The sequence below is a fragment of the Lepidothrix coronata genome, unplaced genomic scaffold (assembly GCF_001604755.1).
Source record: "Lepidothrix coronata isolate B3197 unplaced genomic scaffold, Lepidothrix_coronata-1.0 Scaffold41, whole genome shotgun sequence".
Taxonomy (NCBI): Eukaryota; Metazoa; Chordata; class Aves; order Passeriformes; family Pipridae; genus Lepidothrix; species Lepidothrix coronata.
Genome location: NW_016690221.1, coordinates 447,883 through 458,560, shown reverse-complemented (window position 1 = coordinate 458,560; position 10,678 = coordinate 447,883). Strand labels below are relative to the sequence as shown.

The following is a 10,678-nucleotide window of genomic DNA, read 5'->3' as shown; positions in this document are numbered from 1 at the left end:
AGTTTCTCTCCATCTTTCTTGTATTCAGTCTTTAGGCACTGGAAGGATTTTTTTTTTTAATTGACTAACTAAGTAAAAAATAATAACATAGTACACAGTGAGCAAAGATGTTCAGCAGAGCCGTTTTTCAGGAGCATCTTTTAAAATTGTCCTGTCTTTGGTTCCTCATGTGCATCGGGTGTATTTTCTGACCCAGCCAGGAGAAAGGGTGCATAGAAAACACTGAATGCTGCTGCTTGCTCTCCTCTGCTCCAGCTCTGACTGTTCAAGCTGAGGTGACGGATGCTGCTGGTCTTCCCAGGGCAAAGGGGAGCTGCTGCTCTGTTGGCTAATTGCCCAGGAACGCTGTTAATGAACTCTAATGCCTGGAGGGTGCAGGGCAGGGAAGTACCCAAGGGCAAAGTGCCAGCCTTTCCTCCCCTGACACCTCCTCCTCCTCCTCCCAGGGGGATGCTCAGCATGGTGGTGAGAGCTTCTGCCTCCTTCACTGTCAGAAGAGACGAGACTGATGGGGAAATACTAATGGATTTTTAACCTTTTGGAAGTGCTGGAGACCCACCTGCTGAGCAGCTATTTTTAACATCTCCTGCCAGTTTTGGAAAACACTGTTTTGTGAACAGGTTGCAAGAAAGGCTGATGTGATACCATTCACCATCGCACTCTCAGAAAACCCATCTCTGGCATCTCTCTGCCATGTGATGATGTTTTCCATAGATCTGAGCCCCCAGAGCTGTTCCCCTTCATGCCGTGCAGGATGACCTCGGAACCAAGCTTCTCCTCTGACTCCTGAGGTGGAGAATAACAGCAGCAGCACCTCGAAGTAGTCCACGATCTCCAATGGAGATAATTTTGGCATTACCCCTGCTATGCGCAGGCAGGACGCGGCCCAGCGCCGCCGGGCGGAACCTTCGTGCAGCAGCCGCCGCGGCCCCCCGGAGGCGGCCCCCGGCGTACCGGCCGGCCATGGGGGGCCGCTTTGGGCGCGCACCCGGGCGCGGGGCCGTGCGGAGGGTGCGGGATGTTCTCGGCGGCCGCCGAGAGTTTCCTCAGGCAGGCGAGGTGTGCTGGGGACCCCTCGGGGGGGCCGGGGGACCGCGGCAGGGACCCCTCGGGGCCGGCCGGGGTTCTGGCGGGGCGGCCGCGCCCGGCGCTGAGGGAGCAGCCGGGCCCGGGGTGGGTGCGTGGGGGGAGTGATGTGGGCGGGAATTGCGGGTCCGGGGTCCTGACAGCCGCTGTCCCCCCCTCCCCTGGCAGGGAGATCCATGAGGAGGAGCTGCGGAGGTTCGCCGGCCGCGTGTCCGCCCTCCTGCAGGGCCCCGAGCCGGGCGCCGAGGCCGCGGAAGGGCTGCGGAGGCTGCACCTCACCGTGGCCGCCACCAAGTACCCCCGCAGGTGAGTGAGCGCTCTGGGGCTCTCTTGGTGCTCAGGGAAGCAAAGCGTTGCTTTCTTAACCACAGCAAATAAGAGGAAGGTGGTGGGTTAGTGCTTTAAAAAAAAAAAACGCCCTGTTTTTTGGAAACCCTGAGTTCGTTATAAACATTAAGCCCCTCTTTGCCTCCCCCCCAAGCTGAGCACAAGGTGTCTGCCTGCTTTTGCAGTGGGAGTAACAAGTGTTGGTGTCACTGAGCTCTCCGTCAAGAGGAAAAGCATTCAGAAGTGGAGATGATAAGGTGACATCAGTCACTGTCGAGGGGGATCATCCCCAAGCCAAAAATATGCAGGAAATAAACATCTGAATCTTTTCTTGCCTGGCCGTGATGCTTTGCTGTGGCTCTTGCAGGCTGGATGGCAGGTTTGTGGAGCTGTTGCAGACAGTGCTGTGCTCGCCCAAAAGCCCTGAGCAAGTTCAGGTGTTATGTGCTGCCATCCTGAGAGAGATGTCACCTTGCAATGATCTGATCCTCCGCTGTGATGAGATTCAGGATACAAAGCTCTTGAGCCTGGTATCCTCCGTCCTTCTGGCTCAGGTAAATGACCTGTCAAGTCACAAATCTTCCCTTGTCAATATGGATTTGCTTTTTGATTGTTCCCTGTTCCCAAGCTCCTCCCTGAGCTCAAGGAGAGTGAAAAATCATTTGAAAGTATATAGGAAAAAGCAGAAGCATTACAATGTTCATTTAAGGAACCTCATTATTCTGCTTTGCATAGGGAAAAATGGCAGCTTTTTTTTTGTGTTTGGCATTTGATAACAAAAACTGCTTAAAATCGTAATGTTTAGAAACTGTTGCCCTGGAAGCAAAAAAGAACCTTTAGTGCTGGCTGCTGGAATAGATTTCAAACCAGGGCTGCTTGAACCTGGAGAGCAAAAGACTTTAGAGTGAATTTACTACTCCTTTTTATGATACTGGCTTTCACGTCCAAATATAAAAAAATATACACGGAATCTATAAAACATGTAGGGCTGTAAATGGGAATGACACTGCAAAGATCCAGATTTTCCAAGGAGAAGAAAACATGAGGACTTTGCTGTTTTCAGAGCTGCCTGGGGCTTAAGCTGGAAACTTCTTTTTTTTTTCCTACTCCTTTTATTATTATTGTGCCTGTTAAAGATAAAATATTTTTCTGAAACTTCTCATTCTGAGTTTCACTGTGTGCTTAGAAATGTCTCCTATGTTTCTGACACTCATTTGAGTCTTACTTAGCTAGAGGAAATGAAACAGAAACCACAAAATGTGCTGTAAAATGTGCTAGAATAGCCTGTGCTGTGAGTCCTTTTTGTGTTTGACTTTTGTACTGATGCCTGATGGAAGAGATTGCATGGTGTTGGGCTCTAGCACTGGTAGATTGTCTGCCCAGCTTTACCTCTGCTTTATTTTTAAGGGAAATAAGAAGGGTGAAGTGGCTGCTGTGGGGCAACGGGTTGTAAAAGTCCTTGAAGGAAGATTGCCCGAGGGTCAGAGTGCTCTGCTCCTCCTTCCTGTCCTGGCAAATGTCATCAATCTCTCACCAGAATCTCTAACTGAAGGTAAATATGTAGGAAGGGCTGAGATTGCCACCTGGCTGTGATCTGTGTAGTGATCAGAAGGCTTCAGTTAGAAACTGCTGTCAAAAGTGACATCTGGGCCACAAGGAAAGCGAACTTACTGGGTGAGATACATTCAAACACACAAAAATGGGGCTGGGCCTTCCAGTCTAATCCTGGATATGGATTTGTATCACAGTAACTGTGCTCTAGTTAAGTTCTCCACATGCAATAGGAGTATGAAACTGTAGCTATCCTGAAGGGCATCAACCAAAGTGAGAGGGAGAAGCAGAGATGTGCCTGTGCATCTGTCCAAGAGAGCAGCAGAAACAACTAGAGGTGCTCTTCATAAGAGAGGCAGGACTGTATTGGTAGTGGTGAGTGATGTACCCTGGTGAGTAAACCTAGGAGAGCACTCCAGGCTTAAAATCACAGGGATTTGTGTTGGGAGCAAGAGTCGGTTTCTGGGAGTTTCCTGTGAGGTTTGCAGAAGTCGTGCAGTGTGCAGGAGAAGCTTTGGGGAGGATGTTGGGCAGGGATGTATGGGCTGGCAGAGCAGGCAGGATTACCTGTGAGTCCTCAGAGAGGGATTTATGCCTTTGGCTGCAGAGCTGAAGCCAGACACTGCCTGAAGAGAGTGACAGGGTTTTTGTACCTTCCTTCTAATAGCAGCTGTAGGTGGAGACAAAGGAACAAGTACCCCTTGATTGATGTGGTAGCAGAAGTCCTTGGTTCCAGCACTCACTCCCTGACTTGGAGGTAGGATGAGGAGTACAGGGCATCCAACCCTGGCATGCCAGTTCCTTTACAGAATGCTGGATCAGAAAGACAGTGATCTAGGCTGGAGAAAAATTGGGTTAACAGGGGTATGGTTCAGAGGCTGCTTCTCTGCCCAGTCTGGCAGTGACCCTGTGACTTTCCTTGCACAGAGCAGACCGATGCTGTCAGTAGGAAGCTGGCTGACTGGCTGAGGTATGCGAGTACTCAGCAAGGAATTGTTCAGCCCTCAGGAGGTTTCTTCTCCAGTCCCAGAACCAAACAGGTGAGTGCTGAGTTGCCATGGTCACCTCACAGGGGCATTTGTTAGTCAGGTTTCCAGAATCACCTTCCTTTGGAAAATGGGAGCCTGGAAGTGCTGCTGTTCTTAAGCATCTTTTGTGGAGTAAGTGGTCAAGACACAGGAAAGCAAACTAGGGGGATTTATAGCTCCAGGATTTAAAAGTTCTCCTGTAGAGCCAGAGCTTTAATCATAGAATCATAGAATCAACACTATTGGAAAAGACCTCTGGGATCATAAAGTCCAACCCTTGATCCAACACTGCTGTGGTTCCCAGACCACGGCACTAAGTGCCACATCCAGTCTCATCTTAGAAACCTCCAGGGATAGTGAATCCACCTCCCAGGACAGCCCATTCCAATGTCTGATTACTTGCTCTGTAAAAAATTTCTTCCTAATATCCAACCTAAATCCTTGAAGTAGTTTTAAGGGAAGAGTCTTAGTGCCCATGTACCTCAGAGTAAAAGGTAATTGCAAATGAGGCCAGTATCAGAGAAAGTTTGGAGTGTTTCAGCTGGGCAGAAGGACCCAGGACAGTTGGCTTTTCTCTGTCTGATATCTGCCCTCTTGCAGGACCCTAAATGAGGGCTACTTGTCTCCATGGACTCAGTCGAGTTTTCCCTGCCTTCCCACTCAGCCTTTCCCTCAGGGTCTGACCTACTGCATCTTTTCTCTCAGCCTGCTCCCGTGACAGAGGTGGATGGTGCCATTGCCACAGACTTCTTCACAGTGCTCTCAGTGGGCCAGCACTACACACAGGACCAGTGGCTCAACGTGCAGGCCTTCTCCATGCTGAGAAACTGGCTGCTGTTCTATGGGGGCCAGGAGGGGAAAGCCCCTAATCCAGGTATGGACTGAAGGTCTGAAGACCAGGGTGAGTTGCAGCCCCAAGGAGGGGTGTGTGCTCTGAGATGTCGTACGAGGTGGCTGTACCAGCAACCAGCAGCCTCCTGTTTCAAAGTGAGAGTAGGTTAGATTAGATATTAGGAAGAAATTCTTCCCCGTGAGGGTGGGGAGGCCCTGGCACAGGTTGCCCTGAGAAACTGTGGCTGCCCCATCCCTGGAAGTGTCCAAGGACAGGTTGGATGGGGCTTGGAGGAACCTGGTATACTGGAAGGTGTCCCTGGCAAGGGGTTGGAACTAGATGATGATCTTTTAAGGTCCATTCCAACCCAAACCATTCTGTGGTTCTCAGTGGCAGGAATATGGGCAAGAGTTCAGAGATCTTGGGCTAGGAGCAGGGAAGCTTTTGGGAGGAGTATCACAAAGCCTGCTGACTGATCCTTAGTGAGCCTTACTCGAGGAGTTACTCATTCAGTGAGTCCCCTGCTTTCAGACAAAGCCCCATGGGTCCCTAAGAAAGAAGGGCTGGGTGGTGGGAGGCAGCATCTCCTTAGTGTTCTTGGAACATTCCCTTCTCCCCTGCCCTCCTGTTTTTCGCACCGCACTGGGGACATTCAGCTCCTTTGCTGTTGCTGGGCCACTGTGTGGGTTACATCACCCATGGCATGAGCTGACACTTGTATTCTTTATTCTGTAGATGACAAACCAGGAATGGACAGGTCTGTTACATCCATGGTCTCAACTACATCCACCTCTAGTCGCCTGCTTCCCCCGAAGGAGCATCTGCGGGAGAAAGCCTTCGAGTACTGCCAGCGGCTGATTGAGCAGAGCACCCGGCGTGAGTCTTGCCATGAACCCTCCCTGGAGCTCCCCTGGCAGTGTTCTTGAAAACATTTCTGGTTCACTGCATGTTTGGGCTGGGATCTCACTCCCTGGAGTCCACAGTCAGCTTCTAGGGGTGGGACCTGCTGCAGCTGCTGGTGCAAGTCGTTGACCAGCCCTGAGCTGGGGTGTTGTGAGGGATTTGGAGGCAAAGGCCATGTTCTGCCTCCTCCCCTTGATTTGCAGGGGAGGCTGTGAAACTTGTTTGTCATTAGCCTGGAATCGGGATCAGGATGTGTTCCTGCCTGTCCTGAAATTGGAGTCAGTGCTCAAACTGCCAGTCCAATGTTCCTGTTTGGGCTCAAAGTGTAACTTGGACTCCTTTCTCTGGCAGGACCCCTGAAGAAAGATGACGGAGACCTGCAGAGAGCTGTAAGTACACAGAGGTGGGGCTGAAACTCTGGGAGTTGTGGCTTCCCCCACTCCAGTCTGACTCTCTGCTCTCCTGCAGTGTCTCATTGAGGCAGTGACGATCATGGACATCATCTGCAAGCAGGACTCTTCCTACGTGTACCGTGCTGTCTCCTTCCTGAAAATCCTGCATGGCAGGATTTGTGGGGATGCCACTTATGCCAGGGCACTACTGCCCATTGCCCAGTTCTTCCTGAACCACAGTAAGTCATCAGCTCCCACTCCCTCATCCACAATCTAGTCTTGCGTACTCCAGCACAGCCTTTTGTCCTGATAGTTTGCTGGCTCCCAGAGTTGGTAATTCCACCTTGGCTGTACTCTGGGATGGATGATCCCACTCCAGGAGACCCAGGAGCTGAGGGGTCCCATGCTCTTTAGAAAAACGTAACCCAGATCTAGCTTAGCCCCCGGAGCCAGTGTTGGCAGGGCTGCTGGGTGGGCTGTGCTCAGCAATGTGCTGTGTCCTCCCAGGCAAACTGGCAGCTGTGGATTCGGATGCAATCTACAAACACTTGTTCACTGATATCCCGGCCCAACTCTTCCACAACCCATCACTGGCCTTCGAATTTGTCCAGTTCTGCAAAGACAACAGTCAGCTCTTCACGGACACCTCCAGCATATTCAGGCACAGCTTCCCAAATCTCTTCAAGGTACAGCTTGCTGGAGCAGCAGAGGGGAGAGCCTGCTTCACATTCCTTTCTGTGCCCCAGAATTTCCTGTTTGCACCCCAGAGCCCTCCAAGTGCCTCCATGGCAGTACCAGGGAGAGCACAGGCAAGAAGGACTGTTATAGAGTTTTAAAGAGGGAAGAGGGTTCTGGGTGTGTTTAGCACTGCCAGGAGGGGAGAGTCTGTGTTAACAGGACTACCACTGGGTTGGGAAGCACAGTGAACACAGAACACAGCACTTTGTTCCTGGAAAAGTTTAGTAAGTTGCAGCTTACCAGCCACTGAAGCAGCTGCCAGAGGCCTGTGCTGAGCTTCCAGCAGCCTCCTGGGTTTTGACCAAACCCTCAGATTTCTTTGGTTTTGCTTTTCAGAAGTGGTTTTCCATTCCCCATCCCTTCTGTCACAGCATGGAATTGTCTGGGTGTGTGGTGGGGTAGCTGGGATAGTGCAGCAGTTTTTGCTTGTTCCTTGCAGTTCCTGGCGTGGAACAGCCCACCTCTTATCTCAGAGTTTGTGGACCTTCTCCCATTTCTGCTGGATGCAGGCACAGCCATTGAGATCTTCCATTTGCTGCTTGACCTGCCCTGTCTGACAGCAGCTCTGGACATCCAGCTCAGGTAATGCACCTTCCCTTCCTCTCACTTGCTCATCAGTGTCTTGACATTGACCACAGCCCAGTACACTCTTCTCTGAGCCCTAGCTTTCCTCTGGCTGCTGCTGTCACAGATCTACAGTCAGGTTAACACAAAGCTGGACTGTCTCTGGGGCTCAGGGAGCTGTTGTTATTCCCCTCTCCCTGTTCAGCTCCAAATGGTTGCCACATGCTGGGTCTGCCATGAGCCAGCACCTCAGCACAGGGGTGGGGGCTACATGATCTTCCCTCCCTGCTCTTACCCCCCTTTTCTGGCTTTGTTCCCCTGAAGGCATACAGAGATTTCTTCCTGAGGTCATTAGGAACTGTGAGTCTCCAGGAAGATGAAATAGGACTGGAACTGGCTGTACCTCTGCTCTTCCTTGTCCTCCCAACATCAACAGCTCTGTCTGGAGTGCTTAGAAAAGAGAGACATCCAAGAGGCAGATGTTGGTGGGCTTGGGTGACTAAGGGTGCAGAGTGCTGTTTTTCCCTTTCCCAGGAGCGATACAGAAGCAAGTCTGGAACTGTTGCCTGAGCATGGGGAGGGTCTGAGCTCATAATTTTCTGTCATACTGATTGTCTTCCGGAGGGCCTGGACTAACCAACTTGCTGTCACTGGTTCAGTGTTCAGTGTTCATGATTCCAGCTGTGTCCTGGACTGTTCTCATAATGCATCATGTTCTCTGTGTGTTTCCTGCCAGGGCAGCTGCTCTTCCTACCTCTGAGAAGGCCACAAGTGACCCAGCTGTGAAACCAGCCACCTGCCTGGAAGCCTTTCGTCATCCCCTCTACAAGAGCACATTCCAGCATTTTCTCCGCACCAAATCTGCTCCTGAGGACACCCCAGAGAGGTGGGAGCCTGCCACCAGGGTGTGATTCAGCCATTCAACTCTGGGAGGCAGCACTGGGATTACTGGGAAAGGCACAGTCACTCTGGGGCTGGGATGAGGTGGATTTCCCTGTGTCAGCTTTGCCAGCACTCAGAGGCCATGTGGGGGATAGGGAAGGGCAGCCAGGAGAGTAGCTGGGAACAAGCCTTCAGCAGTAACTCTTCTCTTGCCCACAGTCTGATTCCACTTCGGCAGCTGCTGGGATCCCTGGCTGGCAACCCAAGGGTGGTGCAGTGTGCAGAGACTGTCCCTGTCCTATTGGAGCTCTTTTTCAGGGTGATGGCAGAGGTATGTCCTTTTGGGGGAGGTTGGCTCCCACTTGTGCCACAGGGGTCTCTTGTTGTGTGAAAAGCAGCTGAAGAAGCAAAATAGTTAAGACGCTGCAGCTTCAAGAGAGGGGTGCACCAGGGGAGGGTGGGTTTAATACTGGCATGAACCAGCACTGAGCTGGCCACTTCATGCAGAGAAGCAGAAAAGCTCCATGATGCAGTGTCAGGTTCACTCTGTGCTCTCAACCAGCTGTAAAGGAGAGGGGTGAGAGCAGAGTGCCTGATAGCTGCTTTCTGCACTGCTACCCCCCTGCAAGATCAGGCAGTTTCTCTGCCAGCTGTCCGATGTGGCTGGTTAGTTTGGGGTTTGGCTGCTGAAAGCCACTTGTTTCAGCCCTTGCTGAAACAAGGGCTGTTTTTCAGTCTGCAGATGGGTCTCTGATAAACCAGCTGGTGGTGCTGCTGCTGCAGAGGAGCGACCAGCTCTACGAGATCCCAACGTTCAAAGATGACGTGTACAGGTGAGAGGGGACAGGAGGCCCAGCCAAGCTCCCAGCCCTTCCACTGGCTGCAGCCTGGCATCCCAGAGCAGCCCAGGAGCCTTTTCAGTTGTGGCCCAGTCCCTGCTGTGACACACCTTTGGAGGGTGAAAAATAGGAACACCCTGAGGGTACAGCACTGTGCCAGTGGCTGGGTGCTGCCAGCCCCTCCTCGGATGGGTGATGACCACCTTGCCCGTGGTCTGAGCTCTGCCCTTCTCTCTGCTCCAGGGTGCTGAGCTCACAGCTGGCCATGCTCTGCAAGCTACACCCTGCGCTCGTCGTGGAACTGTCCACAGAGATTCTGGAGTTCTCAGGAGCAGTCAGCAACATCCAGAGCAAGGAGCCCATCTTCACCCACGTGGTGAGCGGGGCCTGTCTGCGTCTGCCACAGGCTGCTCCAACTGTGGTGCAATCTGGCGGTCACCTTCCCTTTCCTCTCCTAGAGCATTAGCGAACCTGATTTTCTATTCCCTAAAAATTACTTGATTCCCTCTCCTTGTGCTTGCCCTGAGCACATCTGCCTTTGCCCCAGGTCTGGGCTGTCGGGGAGTACCTGTCAGTGTCCTACGACAAGCGCTGCACTGTGGAGCAGATCACACGGTTCTTTGAGACCCTGGAGGCCGTGCTGTTTGAGATCACCCAGCTCCGGCCACTGGCCAGCACCCCCAGCTGTGCCCCTCGTGCCATCAGTGTCCTCATGGCCACCTTGACCAAGCTGGCAGCCCGCAGCCAGGACTTGATCCCCAGGTGAGGACGGATGGTGGGGATTGGCAAAGGGTTGAAAGGTGCAGATCTCATGAGTCCAAACATGGGTTTGCTAATGATAAATGACTGAATTTGTCGACTGATGGAACCTGATACTGAAACAGGACAGAGGAGATAAGCTATGGAGGGGCACAGTCTGGGGAAGTGGGATTCATCTGCTGACTAATGCTCTGTCACCTGATGTTCAATTGCACTAGTCTGTGGGCGTTCACAGGCTTAAGTAGTGACCTGGCTGGGTGTAAAGGTCCTGCCAGCTGATGTCTGCATCCTCCTCTCTTGCAGAGTGTCCATGTTCCTGTCCAAGATGAGGACATTTGTGCAAAGCCCTGCTGTCACCTCTGTTTACTGCGAGGAGGACCTTGAGGAGATCCTTATTCGAGCAACTGAGCTCATGAACCTGCTGAAGATGCCCAGCGTGGCTCAGTTTGTGTTCAACCCCCCCATGGATGTGGCCAGCACACGGCTGCAGAGAGAAGTGAATGACTCCCTCCCTTTGGCCCTGAGGATGGTCACCCATCTCCTGGAGCCAGCTCCTGGCTGCACGCCAGTGTGAGGGCAGGAGGTTTGTGGAGTAACTCACTGGACACTGCTGATACTCAAGGCTGATCTTAACTGGAAATGAGGAACAAATGATTGCAAATGAAACAGAAAACAGGAATAAGTAGAGCTGAGGCTGCTCTTCTGCTCTGAGGTTCTTTGTATTTCTGTGTCCCAGTGCCTGTTGCTTTTTTATCTCCTAAGCTTGTCTTATCCCTC

The 10,678-nt window shown here is 52.0% G+C and overlaps 1 protein-coding gene across 2 annotated transcripts; it reads left to right on the top strand.

Annotated features, from left to right (window-relative positions):
- The first annotated feature begins 950 nt into the window (after window positions 1-950).
- AP5Z1 (adaptor related protein complex 5 zeta 1 subunit) lies at window positions 951-10,612 on the top strand. Of its 2 annotated transcripts, XM_017813506.1 has the most exons (17): window positions 951-1,059; window positions 1,255-1,392; window positions 1,781-1,967; window positions 2,821-2,965; window positions 3,892-4,004; window positions 4,698-4,866; window positions 5,560-5,700; window positions 6,079-6,116; window positions 6,196-6,358; window positions 6,627-6,805; window positions 7,297-7,439; window positions 8,158-8,307; window positions 8,523-8,634; window positions 9,039-9,136; window positions 9,386-9,518; window positions 9,690-9,904; window positions 10,205-10,612. In XM_017813506.1, the coding sequence occupies exons 1-17, from the start codon at window positions 1,019-1,021 to the stop codon at window positions 10,473-10,475; spliced, it is 2,436 nt and encodes an 811-aa protein (XP_017668995.1). In that variant the 5' UTR covers window positions 951-1,018; the 3' UTR covers window positions 10,476-10,612. The 2 variants fall into 2 exon arrangements, with proteins under 2 accessions (XP_017668995.1, XP_017668996.1); XM_017813507.1 differs by lacking the exon at window positions 6,627-6,805 and having other exon boundaries at window positions 7,367-7,439.
- The last annotated feature ends 66 nt before the right edge of the window (window positions 10,613-10,678 follow it).

Coding starts and splice junctions, on each gene's coding strand:
- AP5Z1 (XM_017813506.1), top strand. CDS start 1,019: ATGTTCTCGGCGGCCGCCGAGAGTTTCCTCAGGCAGGCGAG. Junction 6,117..6,195: donor ACGGAGACCTGCAGAGAGCT/GTAAGTACACAG, acceptor GCTCTCCTGCAG/TGTCTCATTGAGGCAGTGAC. Junction 8,308..8,522: donor CCTGAGGACACCCCAGAGAG/GTGGGAGCCTGC, acceptor TCTTGCCCACAG/TCTGATTCCACTTCGGCAGC.